The sequence below is a fragment of the Megascapheus bottae genome, chromosome 2 (genome assembly GCF_031878675.1).
Source record: "Megascapheus bottae isolate mThoBot1 chromosome 2, mThoBot2.hap1, whole genome shotgun sequence".
Taxonomy (NCBI): domain Eukaryota; kingdom Metazoa; phylum Chordata; class Mammalia; order Rodentia; family Geomyidae; genus Megascapheus; species Megascapheus bottae.
The window spans coordinates 50,178,957-50,205,548 of NC_143510.1; the positions used below are offsets into that span (position 1 = coordinate 50,178,957).

At 44.6% G+C, this 26,592-nt stretch overlaps 1 protein-coding gene across 1 annotated transcript in view; it reads left to right on the forward strand.

Moving 5' to 3' along the window:
* The first annotated feature begins 9,408 nt into the window (after window positions 1–9,408).
* The window catches only part of Sp1 (Sp1 transcription factor), a 31,369-nt gene continuing 14,185 nt past the window's right edge, over window positions 9,409–26,592 (forward strand). The window contains exons 1-3 of the mRNA XM_090326426.1: window positions 9,409–9,511; window positions 10,558–10,715; window positions 11,068–12,574. Coding sequence (XP_090182552.1) covers window positions 9,505–9,511; window positions 10,558–10,715; window positions 11,068–12,574 — 1,672 coding nt within the window. The 5' untranslated portion in view covers window positions 9,409–9,504. The remainder of the gene's footprint in view (window positions 9,512–10,557; window positions 10,716–11,067; window positions 12,575–26,592) is intronic.

Genomic DNA, 26,592 nt, shown 5'->3' on the forward strand with positions numbered 1-26,592 from the left:
AAAGTGCTTGCCTAGCATGCATGAAGACCCGGGTTCAATTCCTCGGTACCACATACATAGAAAAAAGCCAGAAGTGGTGCTGAGGCTCAAGTGGTAGAGCTCTAGCCTTGAGAAAGTCCAAGGACATTGCTCAGGCCCTGAGTTCAAGCCCAGGACTGGCAAAAAAAAAAAAAAAAAAAAAAAGGAATGTGGATTGGGAGCATGGCCTAGTGGTAGAGTGCTCACCCAGCATGCACAAAGACCTGGATTCAATTCCACATATACAGAAAAAGCCACAAGTGGTGCTGTGGTTCAAGTGGTAGAGCTCTAGCTTTGAGAAACCTCAAGATCAGTGCTCAGGCCCTGAGTTCAAGCCCCAGGAATGACTGGGGGGAAAAAAAGCAGGGTGTGGTGGCTCATACCTGTAATTCTAGCTACTTAGGAGGCTGAGATCTGAAGATTGTGGTTGGAACCCAGACAGACAGTAAAGTCTGTGAGACTTTTATCTCCAGTTAACCACCAGATAACCAGAAATGGCACTGCGGTTCAAAGTGAAAAAGCTCAATATGAGAAGGGGTATTAATGTGTGAGAAGTAATGTACCTACGACCTGACAAATATAACTGTAACTCCCCTATACATTATCCAGACCAAAACAAAACTCAGGGATAGCTGCCTGGCCCTAAATTCAGGTCATTAGACAGACCAAAACAAAACAAACAAAACCTCCACAAAGTCTAGCAACAGAGATAGGTGGGCATTCCCAATCTGCCTCGACCTGGCTGTGAATGCAGAGTACCCTCAAACCCTAGTCCCAGTATTGCCATGATTCATCTGGTTAGGGTCAGGTGCCATATTCCTCTCTTTCCTGCGGGGGTGGGGGTGGGGGAGATGGTCTGTCTAGTAAATCTCTTCTGTATGTGACTGTCTCTGTGTGTCTGTGTGGTTTCTTGGGATGGCTAAGATGGATTCTTTTTTTTTTTTTTCCCCAGTCCTGGGGCTTGAACCCAGGTCCTGAGCACTGTCCTTGTCCTTGAGATGGGTTCCTTTTTTTTTTTTGGTTGTGGGGCTTGAACTCTGAGCCTGGGCGTTGTCCGTGAGTTCCTCAGCTCAAGGCTATCACCCTATCCCCGGAGCCACAGCCCCACTTCCCATTTTTTAGTGGTTAATTGGAGATGAGAGTCTCACTGACTTTAGTGCCCTCATAGGCTTTGAACTGTGATCCTCAGATCTCAGCCTCCTGAGTAGCTAGGATTACAAAGGTCAGCCACCATACCAGGCCCTTGTTTGTTTTTTAAGAATATTTCTCCCTAGATTAGAATTGGCTAATCTTGAATTTGAGATTATTCAGCCTTCTGAGTGATGGGATTACAGGCATATAGGACCATGTCTGCCCGTTAAACAAACAACAACAAAAAAATGGCGGGCCAGAGTTTGTGGCTCACGTGGTAGAGCTCTAACCCCGAGAAAGCCCAAGGACAGTGCTCAGTCCCTGAGTTAAAAATCCAGGTCTTTGCTGGGCTTGGTGGCTCAATCCTGTAATTCTAGCTACTCAGGAGGCTGAGATCTAAGAATCATAGTTCAAAGCCAGCCCAGAGAAGAAAGACAAGACTCTATTTTTTTTTTTTGCCAGTCCTGAGGCTTGAATTCAGGGCCTGAGCACTGGTTTTCTCAAGTCCAGAGCTCTACCACTTGAGCCATAGCACCACTTCCAACTTTTTTTTTATATATGTGATACCGAGGAATCGACCCTGGGTCTTCGTGCATGCTAGGAAAGTATTATAACACTACCCAAACTCCCGGCTCCTCAATCAGACTCATCACTAATTAACCACCAAAACGCTGGAGGTGGAGCTGTGGTTCAAGTGGTAGAGCTCTAGCTTTGAGCAAAAAAGCTCTGGGACAGTACTCAGGACTGGCATGTCTCTATATACACAAACTCAAACTTATAAAACCCAAAGAATAAATCTTGGCATTGTAACATCTGGAGCCTCTAAGAAATTGCTTTGTTTAGGTATGTGTGGGAGAGCTAAGGGTATGTGGAGACAAAATTCTAATGGAGGAAATAGGTTCAACTGGGCTTAGTCAGAGAATGCAATATTTGAGGCAGTAGAAAAGACATCAGATACTTTTTTTTGGGGGGGGGAGGGAGTTTACTGCCCTGGGACTTGAACTCAGGTGCTGAATGCTGTCCCTGAACTTTTTGCGCAATGCTAATGTTCTCCCATTTGAATTAGAGCTCCACATCTGGCTTTTCTGGGATAGTTTGAAATAAGACTCTGGACTTTCCTGCCCAAGCTGCTTTTAAACCATAATCCTCACATCTGAGCCTCCGGAGTAGTTAGTATTACAGGTTTGAACCATCAGTGCCAGGCTACCAGAGACAGTGTTTCAAAGATAAGAATAAGCAACCAGGGCTGGGTGCGGTAGTTCTCGCTTGTAATCATAGCTACTCAGAAGGCTGAGATCTGAGGATCAAGGTTCATAGCCAGCCCCAGGCAGAAAAGGACCTGAGACTCTTATCTCCAATTAACCTCTAGAGAATGGGAAATAGGACATGGTTCAAAGGTGGGGTGGTAGCTTTAAGCAGAAGAGCTCAGGGACAGCACCCAGTCTGAGTTCAAGCCCCATGACCACAAAAATAAATTAAAAAAAAAAAAAGTTAGATCATATCTACCTCAAGAAAAACAGAGTAAGGTTGTGTGGTAGGGAACGCTGAGTATAGTAATGTTATATAAAGTCCTGGACTTTGAGACCCAGGAAAACACAGAGTTGGGGGAACATTGCAGCATAGAATGAAGTGAAAGGTAAGGGCCTGCAATGGACAGTAATGGCTAATGGCCTGGTGAGCACAGGGCATGTTACCAAGTCTTGATGACCTTGTTGGATGCTAAAACTAGTACATGTGAGGCTGAAGTCACAGTCACAATTTACCTTCCCAGGAGTGGTTCCGAAGTTCAACAACTGTCCTATGATCTGCACATGTATGCTTCTGTAACAGGATTTCTTTAAAGTTACATAAACCAGTCAAACTCCTGGGTCCTTGCCTCAGTTGTCCCACTACTGTGCCATCATTCCTGGCTTCCTTTATTTTTAAAATGTAAAATACCGTCAATAGAAATTACTGAATAATCTTACAATGAGATTGTTCAGACAGACGTTGACATGAGAAAAATGAGAAGCCTTTTGTTTTGAAGAAATCTGTTCAGGCTTTTCAGAAGAATTGGACAGCATGATAGATGGCTATCTTTCAGAGACTCAATAACATACAAAGAGATATTAAAAAAGTAATTTCTTCTGGAGGGCCAGAAGCATAGCCTAGAGCGCATGGTAGAGTGCTTGTCTTGAGAAAGCTCAAGGATAGTGCCCACGTCCTGAGTTCAAGCCCTAGGACTAGCAAAAAAAAATTATTAATATACAGCATTCACCTTTTGTCTCTTCATTTCTGTACATTTAGGAAATTTTTGTGGGGGCAGGATCAATCTTTATTTTAGATTTATTTTCATGCTGGTACTAAAACTTGGACTCAGGGCTTTGTGTTTTCATTCTACTTTTCCCCATCATGGCTGCCAAAGTAGAATTATACTTCTAGTCTGGCATTTTGCTGGTTAATTCAAGAGGAATCTAAAAGACTGGCGTGGAACCTCAATCCTCAGATCTTAGCCTCCTGACCTGAGTAGCTAGAGTCACTGGCTTAAGCATTTTGAGTCTGAGTCTGGGCCTTTTTCTCAGTATCTGGAATAAAATGAAACATGGTTGAGGTTTTAGATACAGACTAGCCTAGAACGATGGCAAAAACACAAAAAATAGACGCTGATAGTTCACACCTGTAATCCTAGCTATTCAGGAATTTTAAAGCTGAGGATGGTATGTCAAAACCAACCCCAGCCAAGAAAGTCCGGAGGTTCTTATGTCCAATTAGCCACTAAAAAAGCTAGAAGTGAAGTTGTGAGTCAACTACTAGAGCTCCAGGCTTGAGCACAAAAGCTCAGGGAGAATGCCTAGAGCCTGAGTTCAAGCCCCAGGACTAGCACAGAGACAATCAAACAAAAAACAGCTGGGTTCGGTGGCTCCTATCTGTAATCCTAGCTACTCGGGAGGCTGAGATCTGAGGATCGAGGTTCAAAGACCCCCGAGATTCTAATTTTCAATTAATCTCTAGAAAACAGGAAGTGGGGCTGTGGCTCCAGGGGTAGGATAGTAGTAGCCTTGAACTGAAGAGCTCAGGGACATCTTTCAGGGCATAGTTCAAGCCCCAGGATCCACAAAACAAAAACAAAAACTGGGAAGTGGCTCAAGTGGTAGAGCATTACCCTTAAGTCCAGAGAGGCTCAGGGACAGAGCCCAAGCTCTGAGTACAAGCCCCAGATCTGAAAAAAACATATTTTAGGGTAGAGGTGTAACTCAGTAGCAAAGCATTTACTCAGCAAGCACAACCAATGCCCTGGGTTTGAACCCCAGTATGAAAAAAGAAAACACCAAGAAAAAAATAGACTTCAACATCTTGGACTGGGAATGTGGCTTAGTTTTAGAATTAAGTTAGATATAGGTAAAATGTTTACAGAAAACTGTTCCTCCGCATTTGATCCTGTCCCCTCCACCCCCTGAAACGAGTTTAGGTGTGTCTGTTGCTGAATACACTAAACAGCTGTTAGAATCTTCAGAGCTTGGTTTACAAGAGTGAGTAATGCAGTTTCTTCCTTCCAGGAAGTTTCTTCCCTAATGAAGGAGGTTATTTCTTTCCATTCTCTTTCCTAAGTGTTTTGTCTTGTTTTGTTTCAGACAGGGTTTTCCCCAGTAGTCTGAGTGGTTTTAATGATCCTCTCAATTTCCTGAGTGCTGAGAATTACCTTGTCCCACCCTACAATTCCTAGGGATAAATTAATTAAACTATTTAAAAATGCATATATTTAAACTGGGTTTTGGTGGTATTTGCTTGTAATCACCGCATTTGGGGAGGAAGGCTGGGGACTTACACTGTATAACAAGACTGTCTTAAAAACAAAACAAAAAGTTGTTTATGATAGTTCAACTCTGTAATAGGAGGTTCTAAAGGCTGAGGCAGGAAATTCATGAGTTAAAAACTACCCTGGGGGTAATGCAGCTAAACTCTGTCCCAAAACCAAAACCCCCAAAGTCAAACAAAAAACCTTCAAGCCTCTCCCTTTAGAAATTCTGAGCTTACTAGATCTGAATTGGGGGGGGGGTGTCCTAGCAACCTGCTTTTAAAAAGAGGGGCCAGGAATTTGGCCTAGTGGTAGAGAGCTTGCCTAGCATGCACGAAGACCTGGGTTTGATTCCTTGGTACCACATACTTAGAAAAAGCCGGAAGTGGTGCTGAGGCTCAAGTGGTAGGGTTCTAGCCTTGAGAAAAATCCAAGGACAGTGCTCAAGCCCTGAGCTTAAGCGCAGGACTGGCAATAAATAAACAAACAAACAAATAAATAAATAAATAAATAAGAAAGAATGTGCATAGGCTAGGAATGTGGCTTAGGGGTAGAATGCTTGCCTAGCATGCATGAAGCCCTGAGTTGGATCCCTCAGTACCACTTAAACATACAAAGCCAGAAATGGTGCTGTAGCTCAAGTGACAGAGTATTGCCTTGAGCAATAGAAGCTCAGGGACAGTGCCCAGGCCCTGAGTACAGGACTGGCAAAACAAAAAACAAAAAAAACCCTCAAACCAAATACCAATGCTACAGGGGAAAAAAAAGAAAAAAATGAAAAAAGCCCAGTGTGGTGACTCCCGCCTGTAATCCTAGCTACTCAGGAGGCTGAGATCTGAGGACTGCAGTTCAGAGCCAGCCCCTGCACTAAAGAATGAGATACTCTTAACTCCAATTAACTCCTAGAAAATGGGAAGTGAGGCTGAAGCTCCAGGGGTAGGGCGGAAACCTTGAGCTGAAGAGCTCAGGGACACCTTGGCCCAGAGTTCAAGTCCCACAACCGACAAAAAAAACAAAACAAAAAACCTTAAAAAAAAAAAAAAAGGAACGCCATCTGTGTGCATGTGTGTATGTGTGTGAAAAGAGACAGGCCTTTCACTCCTTCCTCTTTCCTAACAGGACACAGCTAAAAAATCTAGCTTTATTTCTTCCTATTATTTTGTGGGTCCTGGGGCTTTAACTCAGGGACTGGGCACTATCTTTGAGCTTTCTCAGGGCTAGGATCAGGGCTAGGATTCTACCACTTGGGCAACAGCACCACTTCTGGCTTTTTCTGTGTATGTGGTACCAAGGAATCAAACACAGGCTTCGTTCATGCTAGGTTAAGCACTCTACCACTAGGCCACACTCCTGGCTTGATAAGTCTAATTTTAGAAAGGAGGTTTTACTTCATTTTAGGCCACAGGAACTACACACATACATACTTGGTGACATCCTATTTTTTTTTTTTGCCAGTCCTGGGCTTGAGTTCAGGGCCTGAGCACTGTCCTTGGACTTTCTCAAGGCTAGAACTCTACCACTTGAGCCTCAGCACCACTTCTGGCTTTTTCTATATATGTGGTACCAAGGACTTGAACCCGGGTCTTCGTGCATGCTAGGTAAGCACTTTGACCGCCAGGCCAAACTCCTGCCCCGGTGACATCCTATTAAAAAAATCAACAGCTAGCTTAATGTCAGTAAAGATTGATGTAGTGATGATATATGCCTGCAGTACCAGCTCTAGGAGACTTAAGACAGATGGATGGATGGTGAGTTACTGAAATACTTGAGACTCTGTCTCAATCAACAACAAAATAGTCAAAATTCAAAACAAAAAAAGCAAAACTAAAGCAGGGCACCAGTGGTTCATGCCTGAAATCCTAGCAACTCAGGAGGTTGAGATCTGAGGGTAGAGAGTTGAAGCCAGTAGGGCAGGAAAGACAGAGATACTCTTTATCACTAAAAAAAAAAAGCAGGAAGTGGAGTTGGTTCCAGTGGTAGAACACTAGCCACCAACAAAAGAGCTCTAAGACAGCAGCCAGATCCTGTGTCCAAGCCCCAGGACAACCACTGCTTCACCCATTCCCCACCTCCACCCTCACCCCCCCCCCCCAAAAAAAATAACGAACTAAAATGTTATAGAAAACTATTTTTTTCTTTTTGCCAGTCGTGGGTCTTGAACTCAGGGTCTGAGCACTGTCCTTGGACTTTCCTCAAGGCAAGCGCTCTTCCATTTGAGGCACAGCACCACTTTCAGCTTTTTTCTATGTATGTGGTACCGAGGAATTGAACCTGGGTCTTTGTGCATGCAAGCACCCTACCACTAGGCCAAACTCCCGCCCCGCCCCCCACCACTTTTTTTTTTTTTTTTGTGGGCTGTGGGGCTTGAACAGCCTGGGTGCTGTCTCTGAGCTCTTCAGTTCAAGGCTAACACCTTACCCTTGAGCTAAGCCCCACTTCCTGTTTTCTAGAGGTTAATTGGAGTCTCAGTCCTTTTGAGCCAAGTCTGGCTTAGAGCCTTGATCCTCAGATCTCAGCCTTCTGAGTAGCTAGGATTACAGGGGTGAGCCACCGTGCCAAACTGGAAAAGTTACTTCTTAGCCTATATTTCCTCCTTCATAATATAATGTGCACTATCTCTAACAGAAGATTTCCTTATAAGAAATAATTAATGTCTAACACATTAAGCTAATTGACAGACACTTCATTTTTTTTCTAGGTCCTGCTGAAAGCAGTACAGGGTTCCTTCTGTGCCACCTCAAAGGGATTAAAATCTGAAAGGGAAATACAGATTTTAAAACAAGTGGACCAGCTGTAAATCCTCCTCAGAAGTGGAACTCTGAGGATTGCAGTTCGGAGCTAGCCTGGGCCAGAGAAGTTCTTGGGGCTCTTGTCCCCCATTAAACACCCCCAAAGCGAGAATGGGAGCTGTAGCTTAAGGGGTAGAGTGCCAGCCTCGAATTAAAAAGTTCAAGGGCAGCGTCAAGGCCCTGAGTTGGAAGCCTCAGGACTCGCAGTGCTGGGGAATGGGGGGGAGAGGGAGGGAAGGAACAACACAAGCCACTTGAGGAAACAGGATGGGCTATTTCATTGTGCATTACAAACAATAAAGTGCCAGTATACACAACTCAAGCCCCCCACCCCCCAAAAAAAGAAGCGTGTAAGATAAAAGTGCTAAAAGGAATGACATCCAGTTATTGACCAGCAGCTTCCACTGAAGGAGACAAAATGGAGGGCGGTTTTCCTTACGATAGCCTCGGGTTAAAAATCCCTTTTAAGCTTTGCAATTGTAGAGAGAAAAAAAGAAAGAAAAGCTATCTCGACCCATGTGTAGGCTGTATTTTCCAATAAGAGGAATGAGGGGGGAAAGGTGGTGTAGGAGAGCCTGACTGCAGGCGGTTCTATGTAGACAGAAACCGGCCATCAAGGTACTGAGTAGTGCCTTTGTCTGGGGAAGCTCTAGAAAATGGCGTTTGCTGCACCCTCACGGAAACCTTGCACATGAACGGAGTTCACGAGCGCCGTCACCAGATCACGTCCGGCCCGCACTCGCAGGGCTTCCTCCCACGTTGGGAGGCGTCGGCCGGCCGGCCCGCCCCCTCCCCGGCCCGGGGAGCCTGGAGCTCGGCTAGACCAACACGTGGAGGAGGCTCGGCCGAGAGGCCGGGCCTTGGATGGGCTCGGATACCCGTGCTAAGGTCCGTGCTCTGCTCAAGCGCGGAATCTAGTCACCGTAAAGACGTCTCCGAGGAGGGCCAACATGGCGACCGACTCCTCTTGGCACAGCCCTGCTCCCTCCTTCGGGACGGGCGGTTCTAGTAACGCCTATTGGCCGGTTGACCGGCGGGCTCAGCCTCGCTTCGCTTTCTCATTGGACCGAGTAACCGAGGAAGAAGCCAATTCTCCTCGGCCCACTTCAAGTTCCAGCCTCCAGAGTTCATCCCGCGTTTAATTGGACTTTGGTTCCCGTCAATATGCGTCCTCGTCCGTCTTTTTTCTGTTTTGCACCAATCCTAACTCTCCTAACTGCCCGCCTGATTTCTAATTGGTTTAGATAAGCTTAATCCTTTCCCATTCCGGCCTACTTCTTACTTTTCTCCCAACCCGGTCGTGGCTGAGGCAGATTCAGGAATCTGGTTGGTCGTTGTCCTGTCACTCTTAGCTAAGCTCTTCCTATCTCCATCGCTCAGGGAGCCCGCCTGGCAGCTGACTGGTTTTTTTCTAAGCCTGTCGTCTCCACCTCCCGCCTATCCTCACTTCCTGCGTCTCTCATTGGTTTTGAAAGCTGAGAGGGCGGTCTTTATGGGCGGACACCACGCACGCAACTTCGTCTTACACGCCTCAGCGAGGAAACGCGTCTTGCTATTGGGTAGCCCGCCTGCTTTTCTTTTGCAAAGCCCTCCTTTCCCCTCCCTCATTGGGCGGGGCAGGAGTGAAGAGGAGGAGCTTAGGCAGGGCTTGTGGCGCGCTGCTCCCTCCTCCTTACCCCCCCCTCCCTGTCCGGTCCGGGTTCGCTTGCCTCGTCAGCGTCCGCGTTTTTCCTGGGCCCCCCCCAACCCCCCCGGACAGGACCCCCTTGAGCTCGTCCCTCAGCTGCCACCATGAGCGGTAAGGATGAGTCCACTCCAAGCCTAGGGGTGAGACGGGAGTGAGGGGGCGCGCGCGAGGGCCGACCGGGCGGTCCCCGCCGTGAGGGGGGGCGGGCGGGAGGCGGCGGCGGCGGCCTAGGTCCCGCCCGGGGCGGAGGGAAGGGAGGGAGAGAAGGGGCAGTGGCAGTGGCGGGGCCTCGGAGGAGGAGGGGGATGGGCCACCCGCCCCGGGGGAGGGGGCAGCGTGGCCTCGCCCGCCCCCTGCCCGCCCCGGCCACGGGGGGACGGTCTTTAGCCCCCACTAGTGGGCCGCCCGCCTGAGGCTCCTCCCGCCGAGGGCTGGCGCCGCGGGGGAGGCCCGAGAAGTGTAGGCCCCGCCTGGGCCAACCGCCTCCCCAGTCCGCCCTCTGGTCGCCGCCTGCCCCAAGGCCCTCCCTACCCCCCCCATATGCCTCCCCTCCCCCTACTGTCCCGCCCTTTCCACGCCCCTCACCCCGAAACCGCCCCTTACTTCTTAGGGCCCGCCCTCTTTCAGCCCCGCAAACCTGATTGCCAGCTCCCCTATTCCCAGACCCCTTTATCCCCTTTACCTGTGTTCACAAATGTTTCCCCACTCACATGAGTTCTTTCTCTTTCCCTCCCTCTCGTTACTTTTTACACTTTTATTTTTCTTTCTCCAACGCAACCCTAATTTTAGCAAGCTTAACATCCACCCACGTGTTGGGTTTTGCCTTACTTATCCTTCTCTTTTTTAATCCTGGGATGTTTTTTCTTCCTTTGAAGCTCTTTCCACATTTCTCACTGCCACTTGCATCTCATCTCCTCAGACACTATTTTCCTGTGTTTAATTTTGTGCAAGGGAAAGTTGAGGTCCAAGATTGGTATAAGTAAGCCAAGTCATGTCCTACATGCTCTAGGACTCCCTAGCCTCGCCTCAATCCATTTTTCTTTACACTGGTGCCTTTCACCTTCCTGTTAGTCATTACTATTTCATCATAACCTCCTTTTACCCTTCACTGTATCCTTTTTCTTCTCACTGTGAGTTGTTTATTTGTAATTTTTTAGATCAAGATCACTCCATGGATGAAATGACAGCCGTGGTGAAGATTGAGAAAGGAGTTGGTGGCAATAATGGGGGCAGTGGTAATGGTGGTGGTGCCTTTTCTCAGACTCGAAGCAGCAGCACAGGCAGCAGCAGCAGCAGCAGTGGAGCAGGAGGACAGGTGAGTGGTCATTAGAGTCAAAGTGGGGGGGGGGGTTAGAAGGTGCAGATATTTTTAGAAACTGCCTTAATCTTCACACACACTTAAGAAACACAAAACTTTAAAAAAGAAACCCAAAAAACAATAACCCACTAAGTCATTTTGTAGAGAATAAACAGAAAAAGACAATAATTTTGAGATTCCCTAAAGGATGAGTTTTAGCCATACACTAGGTCAGGATTTTGTTTCTGGTTTTTTTTTTTTTTTTTTTTTTGCTCTTTGTCTGCACCAAGTTGCTGTTCATCTGTGGTATACTGCCCCCTAGGCTGGCAGCTGGGTATCACTAACTCCTTTCCTCCTATTTTCTGGCCAGGAATCCCAGCCATCCCCTTTGGCTCTGCTGGCAGCAACCTGCAGCAGAATTGAGTCACCCAATGAGAACAGCAACAACTCCCAGGGTCCAAGCCAGTCAGGGGGCACAGGTGAACTTGACCTCACAGCCACACAACTTTCACAGGGTGCCAATGGCTGGCAGATCATCTCTTCCTCCTCTGGGGCTACTCCTACCTCAAAGGAACAGAGTGGCAACAGTACCAATGGCAGTGAGTCTTCCAAGAATCGCACAGTGTCCAGTGGGCAGTATGTCGTGGCTGCCACCCCCAACTTACAGAACCAGCAAGTTCTGACAGGTCTACCTGGAGTGATGCCTAACATTCAGTATCAAGTAATCCCACAGTTCCAGACCGTTGATGGGCAACAGCTGCAGTTTGCTGCTACAACTGGGGCTCAAGTGCAGCAGGATGGTTCTGGTCAAATACAGATTATACCAGGTGCAAACCAACAGATCATCACAAATCGAGGAAGTGGAGGCAACATCATTGCTGCTATGCCAAACCTTCTCCAGCAGGCTGTTCCTCTCCAAGGCCTGACTAATAATGTGCTCTCAGGACAGACTCAGTATGTGACCAATGTACCAGTGGCCCTGAATGGGAACATCACCTTGTTACCTGTCAACAGCGTTTCTGCAGCTACCTTGACTCCCAGCTCTCAGGCAGTCACGATCAGCAGCTCTGGATCCCAAGAGAGCAGCTCACAGCCAGTCACCTCAGGGACTGCCATTAGTTCTACCAGCTTGGTGTCATCGCAAGCCAGTTCCAGCTCCTTTTTTACCAATGCCAATAGTTACTCAACAACTACTACCACCAGCAACATGGGAATTATGAACTTTACCACCAGTGGATCATCAGGGACCACTTCTCAGAGCCAGACACCACAGAGGGTCAGTGGGCTACAGGGTTCTGATCCTCTGAACATCCAGCAGAACCAAACATCTGGAAGCTCACTGCAGACAACTCAGCAGAAAGAAGGAGAACAAAACCAGCAGACACAGCAGCAACAGATTCTTATTCAGCCTCAGCTAGTTCAAGGGGGACAGGCTCTTCAGGCCCTCCAAGCAGCACCATTGTCAGGACAGACCTTTACAACTCAAGCTATTTCCCAGGAAACTCTCCAGAATCTCCAGCTTCAGGCTGTTCCAAATTCTGGCCCCATCATCATCCGGACACCAACAGTAGGACCTAATGGACAAGTCAGTTGGCAGACTCTTCAGCTGCAGAACCTTCAAGTTCAGAACCCACAGGCCCAGACAATCACCTTAGCCCCGATGCAGGGTGTTTCCTTGGGACAGACTAGCAGCAGCAACACCACCCTCACACCCATTGCCTCAGCTGCCTCCATCCCTGCTGGCACAGTCACTGTGAATGCTGCTCAACTGTCCTCGGTGCCCGGCCTCCAGACCATTAACCTCAGTGCTTTGAGTACATCAGGGATTCAGGTGCACCAGCTTCCCGGTCTGCCATTGGCTATAGCCAATGCCCCAGGTAAGATGCCCAATCTTTTGCATTTACTACAAACTAACTCTCATGTAGCTGTAGTGTAAAGAAGGGAATGAAGCCTTTTGGGATGTTTTCTTAAGTACTAATAACATAGACAAGCAAATTGGAAAAATGTCAGTGATTTTATTTACTATTTACATCATTTGGAACTGAATTAATTGAAACTTCTTTTCAGTTAACCTCAGGAGAATCCGTGTCTTTGTGCTCTTTTTACCTTTCAATATCATAGTGCAGAATGTTTGTCAAACTTCCTTTAAAAAAGTAAGATATTAGCCATGTGCCTGTGGCTCATTCCTATAAGCCTACCTACTCAGGAGGTTGGAATCTGAGGATCAAAGCCAGCTTAACAGGCAAGTCCATGAAAGTGTCTCCAACTAACCCCTAAAAAGCTGGAAGTGGGGCTAGGAGTTTGGCTTAGTGGTAGAGTGTTTGCCTAGCATGCACAAAGAACGAGTTTGATTCCTTGCTACCACATACATAGAAAAGCTGGAAGTGGTGCTGTGTCTCAAGTGAGGAAAGCTCAAGGACAGTGCTCAGGCCCTGAGTTCAAGCCCCAGGACTGGCAAAAAAAGAAAGAAAGAAAGAAAGTTGGAAGTGGAGATGTGGTTGAAGTAACAGAGTGTTAGCTTTGAACACAAAGTTCAGGGAGAACATCTAGGTCCTGAGTTAAAGCCCTAGGACACACACACACACATCAAGGAATAGATGTTTTAGGCCTAGTGAGTCTACATATGTTCTCAGTGTTATACATTTCTACCCCTGTAGAGTTGAGGGGGCTGAGTGTGGCCTAGTGGTAGAGTGCTTGCCTAGCATGCAGAAGCCCTGGGCTTGATTCCTCAGTACTACATACACACACACAAAAACAAAACAAAAAACAGAAGTGGTGCTATGGCTCAAGTGTTACAGTGCTAGCCTTGAGAAAGCTCAAGGACAGTGCTCAGGTTCTGAGTTCAAGCCCCAGGAATGGAAAGAAAAAAGAAAAAAAGGAATGTTGAGCTGGGGCTGGGAATATGGTAGAGTGCTAGAGTGCTTAGTTGGCAGAATGCTTGCCTGGCATGCATAAAGCCCTTATCTAATTCCTCAATACCACATAAACAGAAAAAGCTGAAGTGGCGCTGTGGTTCAAGGAGTGGAGCGATAGACTTGAGCAAAAGAAGCTTAGCGGCCGGGAATTTGGCCTATTGGTAGGAGTGCTTGCCTAGCATGCATGAGGACCCAGGTTTGATTCCTTGCTACCATATACCTAGCAAATGGTGTTATGGCTTTAGTGGTAGAGCTCTAGCCTTGAGAAAGTTCAAGGACAGTGTTCAGACCCTGAGTTCAAGCCCCAGGACTGGCAGGAAAAAAAAAAAGAAGCTTAGGGACAGTGCCCAGGGCTGTCTATAAAAAGAAAGAAGAAAAGAAAAAAAAGCACAACTGGATTTTAGCTAACTAATATATAGTACTTCCTAACCTATGTAAAGATTGATGTCCAGCATTCCAAAAAAAACTGAAGAATGGAAATGGCTAAACCAGTCTTATATCTGGGGTCTGTTTTGGCCTAAAGGCTGTGTAAAAACTAAAAAAAATAAATGACAGGCTGGGAGCGTAGCCTAGTGGTAGAGTGCTTGCCTAGCATGTGCAAAGCCCTGGGTTCCATTCTTTTTTTTTATTTTATTTTTTATTTTTTTTTTTATTGTAATTAGTAAAAGGGTTACATGATATTTGCCAGATAGAAGGTGCATTAATTCACATACATTGATACCCTTTCACATGTCTTGGTACCCATTTCCCTCCCCCCCCACTGGGTTCCATTCTTTTTTTTTTTTTTTTTTTTTTTGCCAGTCCTGGGCTTGAGCTCAGGGCCTGAGCACTGTCCTTGGACTTTCTCAAGGCTAGAGCTCTACCACTTAAGCCTCAGCACCACTTCCGGCTTTTTTCTATGTATGTGGTACCGAGGAATCAAACCCGGGTCTTCATGCATGCTAGGCAAGCACTTTAACCACTAGGCCAAACTCCCGGTCCCTGGGTTCCATTCTTTAGTAGCAGATACTCAGAAAAAGCTGGAAATGGTGCTGTGGCTCAAGTAGCAGGGAGTGTCCAAGGACTCGGGGGGAAAAAAAGAGAGAGGCAAACTTAACCTGTTTGCAAAACGGCTATTAAATCATTAGATGTTTCTTAGGAGTAGACTTTGAATTGAAGGAGAAATTGACTTAATGGATTCCAGGGAGGTAGGTAGGTGTGTGTGTGTGTGTGTGTGTGTGTGTGTGTGTGTGTGTGTTTTCATCTGTCTCTTGCATGTTAATCATGTGCTCTAACGCTGAGCTACATACATAGTCCTTTCTGGTTAATTGTCAGTCATAAGATCCCACATTCTGTGCTCCTGGTTAGGTATTAATTAACTCCTATTTATTATGAATGTAGTATTACATATATGTATATGTATTTTTTAACATAGTTTTTGCAGTGCTAGAGAAGAAGTAGATGTTGGAATACCATTTTGAATCAGCTGACCATAATAGTTTTTCATTTTTAACTATGTTGGCTAATTTGAATTAAAGACATAACCGTAAAATAAAAGTGAGCTGGGTGCTGGTGGCTCACATGCTGTAATCCTAGCTACTCAGGAGGCTTAGATCTGAGGATCACAGATCAAAGCCAGCTTGGGCAAGGAAGCCCATCAGACTATCTCCAATTAACCACGGTAGAGAGGTAGCTTTGAGTTGAAGAAATCAGGGACAGCACCAAGGCCCAGAGTTCAAGCCCCACCATGGACTGCAAAAAAAAAAAAAGTGAAGCTCAGTGCTCCATGCCTGTAATTATAGCTACTCAGAAGGCTGAGAACTTAGGATCAAGGTTTGAAGCCAGCAGGGGCAGAAAAGTTTATGAGATTCATATTTCCAGTTAATCACCAAAAAAGCCAGAAGTGAAACTGTGTCTCAAGAAGTTAGCAGTATGGTGCTTACCATGAACAAAAAAAAGCTCAAGGATAGTGCTCAGGCCCTGAGTTCCTGAGTTCAAACCCACAGACTGGCACCAGAAAAGAAAAAAAAGAAAAGGTAAAAGTTTACTGAGAATTTGTCATTTAAAAACCCATTGCAAGGCTGGGAGTTTGGCCTAGTGGTAGAGTGCTTGCCGGGTTCGATTCCTAGATACCACATATATACAAAAGGCTGTAAGTGGTGATGTGGCTCAAGTGGTAGGGCTCTAACCTTGAAAAAGCCCAAGGACAGTGCTCAGGCCCTGAGTTCAGTCCCCAGGTTGATGAAAGAAGATAATGAGTTTGAGTCCAGCCTGAGCTACCAACAGGTCCTTGTCTCAAAAAAAAAAAAAGAAAATATTGCATATATCACAAGGAGGAGTGTGTCTCTTAGGCTTGAAATCAGGTCTTAAAAGCTTGGCTTTTTCACTCGATTGGCATTCTATCACCTACTTTTTGCTGGCTAACTGGAATAAGAGCCTCAGATTTGTTTACTTGGGCTGACTTTGAACATCAATCCTCTGATTTCAGCTTCCTGAGTAGCTAGGATTATAGACGAATAGCTGGAACTAATTTTAGATAAAATAAGTAAAAAGGGTACATATACTTTTTGTTTGTGTGATTGATATGGGCTCTCAACTATATTATGTTTCCCAGATTGGCCTCAGACTGTTGAGCTCAAGTATACTTCTGTTTACCCTTATAGATAGCAGTTGTATGCCGCCCTTCTGGCTCATTTTCATATTCCATTGTGATACATCAAATTTACTTTGGAAAATAGTTTATACCACTGAGATTGTATTTCAGTTGGAATATATGTGGGTTCATGAATTGATTGCTGTTACAGATTTCTTATTCCATTTAGATAGATTTTTTTTTTTTTTTTTTTTTTGCCAGTCCTAGGGCTTGAACTCAGGGCCTTGGCACTGTCACTGTCCTTGGACACTTTTTTTTTTTTGCTCAAGGCTAGCGCTTGGCCTCTTGAGCCACAGCACCACTTCTGGCTTTTTCTGTGTATGTGGTTCCAGGGAATCGAACCCAGAGCTTTGTGCATGCTAGGCAAGCACATTACCACTAGACCATGCTCCTGGCCCTAGATAGATTCTTATATAAATTGGGATAACAAATAGGTGACTATATTTCCTCTCTTCTGCAGTTTTATGAACTTGGAAAAAGTTTTCTCAAGTTCTCCATCTTTAAGTTATGAAATAGTGAAAATGACTACATGTTGAGCTTTTTTTCCCCCCAAATTCCTGGGGCTTGAACTCAGGGCCTGTGCACTGTCCTTGAGCTTCAAGGCTAGTGCTCTACCCTGGCCTTTTCTGTATATGTGATACGGAGGAATCAAACTAAGGGCTTTGTGCAAGCATTTTACCACTAGACCACACACTCCCAGCCCCTACGTGTTGAGCTTTAATTTTTATTTTTTTGCCAGTCCTGAGTTTTGACCTCAGGGCCTGAACACTATCCTTGGACACTTTTTTTTTTTTTGCCAGCCCTGGGCTTGAGCTCAGGGCCTGAGCACTGTCCTTGGACTTTCTCAAGGCTAGAGCTCTACCACTTGAGCCTCAGCACCATTTCCAGCTTTTTTCTATGTATGTGGGACCGAGGAATCAAACCCGGGTCTTCGTGCATGCCAGGCAAGCACTCTACCACTAGGCCAAACTCCCAGCCCTGGACACTTTTTTTTGTGATGGGTCATGGGACTTGAACTTGGCCTAGGCGTGTCCTTGAGTTCTTCAGCTCAAGGCTACCACCCTACCCTTTTATTTTTTTTGCCAGTCTTGGACCTTGTCAGGGCCAGAGCACTGTCCTTGGGCTGTCTCAAGGCTAGAACTCTACCATTTGAGCCACAGCACCATTTCTGGCTTTTTCTATGTATGTGGAACCAAAGAAATGATCCCAGATCTTCTTGCATGCTAGACAAACACTCTACCACTAGGCCAAACTCCCAGCCCCATTAATTTTCTTTTCTTTTGTGCCAGTCCTGGTGCTTGAACTCAGGACCTTAAAGTTTTGTTTATTGTTGTAAAGTTGATGTACTAAAGTGTTATACTTATGTAAGTCAAGTGTTTTTATAAGTGTAGGGAACAGTTATGTGTTATTTTCATTGCTAAATCATGCTCTGGGGAAGCCTGCCATTGTCATATGATATGGCTATCTAGTTGTTATGGATGGACCTTGAACTCAAGAAAGTGAATGCATTTCAACAGTTTGACATTCACAAATGAGGGAATCAGACTGAGACTGAAAGGACATTTTGTGCTTCAAGGTTGCTTGCTTCATTAACAGTGACTTTTTTTTCCCCCCAGTCTTGGGCACTATTACTGAGCTTCTTTTACACAAGTCTAGTACTCAGCTAACTGAGTCACAGTGCCACTTCTGGCCTTTTCTTCTTATATTCTAGGCAAGCACTCTTACCACTAAGCCACATTCCTAGGCCCTGAGCTTCTTTCATCAGGGCTAGCGCTCTGCCACTAGAGCCACAGCTCCACTTCTGGCTTTTTTTTTTTTTTTTTTTTTTTTTTTTTAGTAGTTTATTGGAGATAAGAGTTTCACAGACACCTTGGGTGGTTTTGAACCACAATTTTCAGATCTCAGCTTCCTGAGTAGCTAGGATTAACAGGTGTGAGCCAAGAAGTACCTGGCTTACTTTTTTTTTTTTTTGGTCAGTCCTGGGGCTTGAGCTCAGGGTCTGGGCATAGTTCCCAAGCTTCTTTTTTTTGCTCAAAGCTCACACTCTACCACTTGAACCACAGTACCACTTCTGGCTTTTTCTGCGTATGTGGTACTGAGGAATTGAATCCAGGGCTTAATGTAGGCTAGGCAAGCACTCTACAACTGAGCCACATTCCCAGCCCTACATTTATTATTATTACGTTATTTTATTTGTTTATTTTTTTCCAGTCATGGGGCTTGAGTTCTGGGCCTGGGCACTATTTCTGAGCTCTTCCGGTCAAGGCTACTGCCCTACCCTTGAGCCAAGTCCCACTTCCTGTTTTCCAGAGGTTAATTGGAGATAAGAGTCTCAGGTCCTTTTGTGCCTGGGCTGGCTCTGGACTGAGATCCTCAGATCTCAGCCTCCTGAGTAGCTAGGATTATAGGTGTAAGCCACTGTACCTGGCTCATTTATTATTAATTAATTGATTAATTATTTTTGCCAGTCCTGGGCTTGATCTCAGGGCCTGAGCACTGTCCTTGGGATTTCTCAAGGCTAGAGCTCTACCACCTGAGCCTCAGCACCATTTCCAGCTTTTTTCTATGTATGTGGTACCAAGGAATGGAACCCGGGTGTTTGTGCATGCTAGGCAAGCACTCTTCCACTAGGCCCCTCATTATTCTTAAAAGAAGTGTACTCATTACCGGACGTATATAACCTTAACCTCTCTGTACATCACTTTATTTTTTATTTTTTTTCGGTTGTGGGGTTGGACTCTGGGCCCAGGCACTGTCCCTGAGCTCTTCAGCTCAAGGCTATTGCTTTATCACTTTGAGCCACAGCTCTACTTCCTATATATCACCTTTATAATAATTTAAAAATGAAAAGTATTTATACATAGAAGTAGAAAAACCAGGAAATAATCCTCCAGATTTTCTTTTTTTTTTTTTAAACTCATCTTTTGAAAATATTTAAGGTTTTCTATTGGCTTTTACTGTTTTCTTTTATTTGCTGTGTATACAAGCAAAGGCATAAACTTAGAACCAGAACAAACCTGCTACCTCTTGTGTGATCTTGTGTTTAGAAGTCTTTCGTATGGAAGTCTTTCATATGACCTTAGCACTAAAATGGTAATTTTAGGGGAGGATCATCCAGTTAATGAAGTTTAGTTTTCAGTGAAATGAATGTGATGAATGTATGTCTTCTCTCTTTTTTTTTAATCAACATCCTTTACTCTCATTTTGTAGTCTCATTGTAATAGACTTCCCCCCTCCCCCAAGTTTAAAGGTCCTCTGATTTTTTTTTTTTCCCCCTTGAGTACTGAAAAAAACTCTTGGGGAGAACTTTGAAGAATTGACTTTGGATGACTTCATGGGAGTTCTTCCTCATAAAGAATTCATGGCTGGGCTTTGACAGGAGAACAGAATAGATTTTTTTGATGACTATAATTCACTCAGGAAGGAAATTTCAGGCCAGGAGTTTGGCCTAGTGGTAGAGTTCTTGAATAAACGTGCATGAAGCCCTCAGTTCAGTACCACATACACAGAAAAAGGTGGAAGTGGTGCTGTGTGACTCAAGTGGTAGAGCTCTAGCCTTGAAAAATCCCAAGGACAGTGTTAGGCTATGAGTTCAAGCCCCAGAAATGGCAAAAAAGGAAATTTCTGGCACTAAAAATAAAAATTTCACATCTGCTAAGGTTTTTTTGGGGGGGGGTGTTGGCATAGGCCTTGAACTCTGAGCTTTGGTGCTGTTGCAAAGCTTTTCAGCTCAAGGCTAGTGCTTCACCACTTGAGTCACACAGCACCACTTCCTGTTTTCTAGTAGTTAACTGGAGATAAGAGTTACAGACTTTTCATCCAGGACTGGCTTTGAGCTGTGAACCTCAGATCTCAGACTCCTGAATAGCTAGGATTACAGGTGTGAGCCACTGGTGCTCAGCTAATTTAGGTTTTATTAGGGCCAGGAAAATGTTTTTGTTGGAGAAGTTAAGTTGAATGTGATACCAGGATTGGTTTTCCAATAGTGTTAGTAATTTGTTTATTAAAAAAAACTAGGTCATTTGTTTGTTTGTTTTCCTCAGTCTTGGGGCTTGAACTCAGGGCCTGGGCACTGACCCTGAGCTTTCTTTTGCTCATGACTACCACTTGAGCCACAGTGTCCCTCTGGCTTTTTCTGTTTATGTGGTACTGAGGAATGGAACCCAGGGCTAGGCAAGTACTCTGCCACTAAGCCACATTCCTAGCCCTTGAAAGACTTGTATTTTAAAATACTTTCCTAAATATAAAATCAACTGTTTCTTCTGATCTTTTGTTCTCTCATGCTTGCTTTGCTCGCTCTTTGCCTGCCTTCCTGCCTTCCCTCCCTCCCTCCCTCCCTCCCTCCCGCCTTCCTTCCTTCCTTCCTTCCTTCCTTCCTTCCTTCCTTCCTTCCTTCCTTCCTTCCTTCCAGTTCCAGGGCTTGAGCTCAGGGCTTAAGTGTTGCCCTTGGGCTTTCTTAAGGCTACAGGTCTGCCACTTGAGTCACAACACCATTTCTGGCTTTTTCTATATATGTGGTACAGAGGAATCAAACCCTGGCCTTTGTGCTTGGTAGGTAGGCATTCTACCACTAGGCCAAACTTCTGGCCCCTTATACTTGGGTGTGTCAGTTGTGGGACTTGAACTCAGGCCTGGGTGTTGTCCCTGAGTTCTTCAGCTCAGCGCTACCATCCTACCCCTTGAGCCACAGCCCCACTTCCGGTTTTCTAGTGGTTAATTGGAGATATGAGTCTCACAGACTTTATTGCCCTGGCTGACTTTGAACCTCAATCCTTAGATCTCAGCCTCTTGAGTAGCTAGGATTGCAGGCATGAGCCACCACATCTAGTCTCATACTTGTTTCTTAAGAGATAATAATTTACTTGAAATAGAGAAGGTCTCTTTTAAAATCTAGATGCTATCTTGTTATACTAACAAATCTTGCTGAGATTAAAAGAAAAAAGGGAGGAAGAGGAGTTAATAGGGTGATTGATGTACATTGTACAAATTTGTGGAAATACTGCAGAGAAATGCCTTTGTACAATTAATATAGACTGATACATTTAAAAAATAAACCATTAAAAAAAACTTCAGTGTTTTCATTGGTTTGGAAAGATAGTAGAATACAATAAGACAATCTACAGCCATTTTCAGCTGCTCCTATTTAATCATTCCAGTGGCTTTTCATGAATGACGTCATTGTTAAATCTTGTTTCTTGTGCAATGTGGCCATTTTAATTCTTAGTTAAATAACAGGAGCACAAGCATTCCAAGTGTTTCAGAAAACTTTAACATCTGTTCTAGTCTCATATCCCATTTTTACTGGTGAAGAGGGGAGGGATAGGGTATTGCTATGTTGGCCAAGCTGATCTATCCTCCAACTATAAGCCTGACTGAAAGTTAGCTTCCTGACTTCACTCTCCTGAAAATCTGGGACTATAGGCTGTATCACTGTTTCCTGCTTCTAGCCCTTTAATTCTGTTTTGTAAAGCAGCAAGTAAATGAGGCACTAATAACCTAGTTTTGCTCACTCTTACTAACAATTTGGTCTTCCTTCCTTGGAAATGTTTTGCAATGTAATGTGGACATCTATAGAAAAGCTGTGGTGATGCCATTGGCCCATGCCTGTGATCCTAGGTACTCATTAGGCTGAGATTTGAGGATCACAGTTTAAAGCCAGCTTGGCAGAGAGTCTGCAATTAACCACTCAAAACACAGAAATGGCATTGTGGCCTCAATTGGTAGAATGCTAGCCTTGAGTACAAAGAGGCTCAGGGGCATGACCTAGGCCCTGAGTTCAAGCCCCACAACTGACCAAAGAGGGGATTTTTGCCTAGTGGTAGAGTGCTTGCCTAGTGCCTAGCATGCATGAAGACCTGGGTTCAATTCCTTAGTACCACATACATAGAAAAAGGTGAAAGTGGTGTTATGGCTCAAGTGATAAAGCTCTAGCCTAGAGAAAGCCCAAGGACAGGACTGGCCAAAACAAAACAAAACAAAAAAAGAGTCCCAGGACTTTCCTGCCCTGGCTTTCAGCAATGATCCTCAGATTGCAGCCTTTAAAGTAGCTAGGATTACCAGCTTAAGATAAGAGTGTCCAGCTTGGTCCTTGATGTTTCAAAAAGTAACAGGTCTTTTGACTTTCATTTTATATTACTTTGCTGTTGCTTTCTTTCTTTTTCTTTTGCCAGTCCTGGGGCTTGAACTCAGTGCCTTGGCACTGTCCTTGGACACTTTTTGCTCAAGGCTACTGAGCTACTTGAGCACAGTGCAACTTCTGGCTTTTTTTGAGTATGTGGTATTAAGGAATCAAATCTAGGGCTTTGTTCATGCTAGGCAAGCACTATACCACTAGGTTACACTCCCAGTCTTTTTTTTTTTTGCCAGTCCTGGGCTTGAGCTCAGGGCCTAAGCACTGTCCTTGGACTTTCTCAAGGCTAGAACTCTACCACTTGAGCCTCAGCACCACTTCTGGCTTCTTTTTCTATGTGGTATGGAGGAATCAAATCTGAGTCTTCGTGCAGTCTAGGCAAGCGCTCTACCAATAGGCAAAATTCCTGGCCCCTCTTTTTTCTTTTTCTTTTTTATTCTTTTGGTCAGTCCTGGGACTTAAACTCAGGGCCTGAACACTGTCCATGGGTTTTCTCAAGACTAGAGCTCTACTACTTAAGTCACAGCACCACTTTTGGCTTTTTCTGTGTATGTGATACCAAGGAATCAAACCCAGGATTTCGTGCATGCTAGGCAAGCACTCCACTAGGCCACACTCCCAGCCAGTGGTTTTTGTTGTTGTTGATAGAACCCTAAGAGTTATATATGTGCTTTGCCACTGATCTACATTCTTTATCAGTTTTTTTTAATTTTCTAATTTATTAACCTAATAAGATCATTAGTACTTTGATAATCCATCGATTTTACTTGACTAAATTTAGGCTGATTATAAAAGTATACTTGCTTAAAATAATGGTGAGAATTGAAATACAGACAAGGAATTGCTGCTCATAATTACACAACAAAAATCATAATATGACATGTTTGAACTTGCTTTTAAAGATAAGTCAGTATTCTTAGGTAAGTTAACTAAACCTTCCTGGTGTTTCTTTCTTTCTTTCTTTTCTTTCCTGGTATTGGGAATTGAACTCTGGGTCGTGAGCCACCTCACTAAAATACAGTTTTTGTATTTTGATGGTGCTAAGGTTTGAACTCAGGGATTTGTGCTTGCTAAGTGGTTAGTGTACTGCTGAGCTATACTTTCAGCATTTTATTTTATATTTTTTTGGTCGGTTGTAGGACACTATTCCTGAGCTCTTTTGCTCAAGGATAATACTCTTTAACACTTGGAGTCACAGCTCTATTTCTAATTTTTTGAATGGTTAATTGGAGATAAAAGTCTCACAGAAGCCAGGCACGGTGGCTCACGCTTGTAATCTTAGCTACTCTGGAGGCTGAGATCTGAGGATCAAGGTTCAAAGCAAGCCTGGGTACTAAAGTCTGTGAGACTCTTACCTCCAATTTACCGCCAGAAAGTGGAAGTAGTGCTGAAGCTCAAGGCATAGGGCAGTAGCCTGGAGCTGAAGAGCTCAGAGACAATGCCCCAGGCCCAAGGGTAGGGTGGTAGAAAAAAAGTCTCTCAGAAACTTTGCTGCCCGGGCTGACTTTGAACTGTGATCCTCATATCTCAGCCTCTTGAGTATCTTAGGGTTACAGGCATGAGCCACCTGTGCTCAGCCACAGCTCTAGTTTCTTTTTTCTAGTTCTGAAGTTTGAACTCAAGACTTAGGCACTGCCTCTGAGCTCTTTTGCTCAAGGCCATCAATCTACTGCTTGAGCCACAGGTCTCACTTCCGGATTTTTTTCATTGGAGACAAGAGTCTCTGAATTTTGGGGGTTATTGGATCCTTAGATCTTAGCTTCTTCAGTAGCTGGATTGCAGGTGTGAGCCACCAGTACCTGGCTTAATTTCAAGTTTTTAGTGTTTAATTTGAGATAAAAAGTCTGGTTTATCTGCTGGGACTAGCATTGAACTTAATCCTCGTATCTCTACCTCTTGATTACAATTACAGGTATAAGCCACTGGTGCTTTGTTGTATTCATTGTTTTCTTCTTCTTTTTTTTTTATTTTTTGCCAGTCCTGGGCTTAGGCTCAGAGCCTGAGCACTGTCCCTGGATTTTCTCAAGGCTAGTGCTCTACCACTTGAGCCACAGCACCACTTCTGGCTTTTTTCTATGTATGTGGTACCGAGGAATCGAACCCTGGTCTTCGTGCATGCTAGGCAAGCACTCTACCACTAGGCCAAACTCCCGGCCCCTTCTTATTATTTTTGCCAGTCCTGGGGCTTGAACTCAGAGCCTGGGCACTGCCCCTGAGGTTCTTTGTGTTCAAGGCTAGTATTCTACCACTTAGGCCATAGTGCCACTTGTGGCTCCTCCCCCCCTTTTTTTTAGTAGTTTATTAGTGATCATTGCCTCAGGGGCACTTTTTTTTTTGGCCAGTTCTGGGCTTGGACTGTCCTTGGACTTTCTCAAGGGTAGAGCTCTACCACTTGAGCCTCAGCACCATTTCCAGCTTTTTTTCTATGTATGTGGTACTGAGGAATCCAACCCTGGTCTTTGTGCATGTTAGGCAAGCACTCTACCACTAGGCCAAACTCCTGGCCCTCAGGAGCAGTTCTTTGCCTGGGCTAGCTTGAAACCACAATCCTCAGATCTCAGCCTCCTGAGTAGCTAGGATTATAGGCATGAGCTACCAGCACCTGGCTCACTGTAGTTTTTATTATTTTGTTTTTTTGTATGTGTGTCAGTACTGGGCTTGAACTCAGCCTCCCTCTCTTAGCTTTTATGCTCAAGGCTGGAATTCTACCACTTGACTCACACTTCCAATTCCAAGTATGTTTAGTATTAATTTTCATATTGAATCTGATCATAATCCTCTTTGCTAGCTAGGAAACTAAAGCTCAAAGACATTACATAGTTAATAAATGATTAAGTCATGATTTAAACCTACATTTGCCCGATAGCATCATTACAGTATACATGTAATTGATCTTATTAATTTGTGTGTGCGTGCGTGTGTGTGTGTCAATTTTGGGGTTTGAATTCAAAGCCTGTGTACTGAGCTTTTTTTTTTCCCCTCAAGATTAATGCTCTGCCATTTAAGCCACAGCTCCATTTCTGCCCTTTTGGTGATTAATTGAAGATGAGTCTCATAGACATTCCTATCTGGCCTAGCTTGAAACCAAGATTCTCAGACTTCAGACTTTTTTGTGTGTCCAGGGCTTGAACTCTGGTTCTGGGCATTGTCCCTGAGCTCTTTAGCTTGAGGCTATTGCCCTACTTCTGAGCCACAGCTCCACTTCCTGTTTTCTAGAAGTTAATTGGAGATAAGAGTCTCAGGTCCTTTTGTGCCCAGGCTGGCTTTGAACCTCAATCCTCAGATCTCAGCCTTCTGAGTAGCTAGGATTATAGGTGTGTCACTACCCCTGGTTTGACCTCCAGCTTTTGAGGGGCTAAGATTACAGATGTGAGCCACAGGCACCCAGCTTATTTTAACTAACTCATGTTCTCCTCTTATACTTGTTGGGTTTTGTGTGACTTTAATTTGTAAAACTTGTGATGAAATTTAGGCATGAACTACATCAGCAAGCCTAAATTTGTTTTTTGGTTTTATTTTTGATGGTTCTAGGACATGAATAAGTAGAATAGGGGAAGAGAAACTTGCCTTCACTAAGCTTGCTTGCTCTCAACTAGGCCTCTACTACCCTGACTCCAACCTGACTTCTTTTGCTTTTGGATTAATTGAAAATGTCTCTTTGGAGTCTAGCCATGAACTTCCAGGTCCTTGTCTTTTGCAGTAGGTAGCCCCCATCTTCTCCCCTCCCCCTCTTTCTTCCTTCCTTCCTTCCTTCCTTCCTTTCTTCCTTCCTTCCTTCCTTCCTTCCTTCCTTCCTTCCTTCCTTCCTTCCTTCCTTCTTTGTCCTTGTAGCTGGAACTCAGGGTATTTGCTCAAGGTTAGTACTCTATCACTTGAACCACAGTGCCACCACTTTTTTTTTTTTTTGGCGGTAAATTGGAGATTGAATCTCAGATTTGCTGGGTGTGGTGGCTCACACCTGTAATCCTAGCTACTCCGAAGGCTGAGATCTGAGGATCAAAGTTCAAAGCCAGCCTGGGCACAAAAGGACCTGAGACACTTATCTTCAATTAACCTCTAGAAAACCATGTTGTGGGAAAATGTTTTGTTTTTTTTTTAATGGGTTTAGATTAGTTGAAATGTACATCAATAATGGAAAAATTCACAAAAATCTATAGAAGTGCAATTGATATATTAAGAGAATGAGATTTAGAAATATATATACTTGAAATGGGGCTT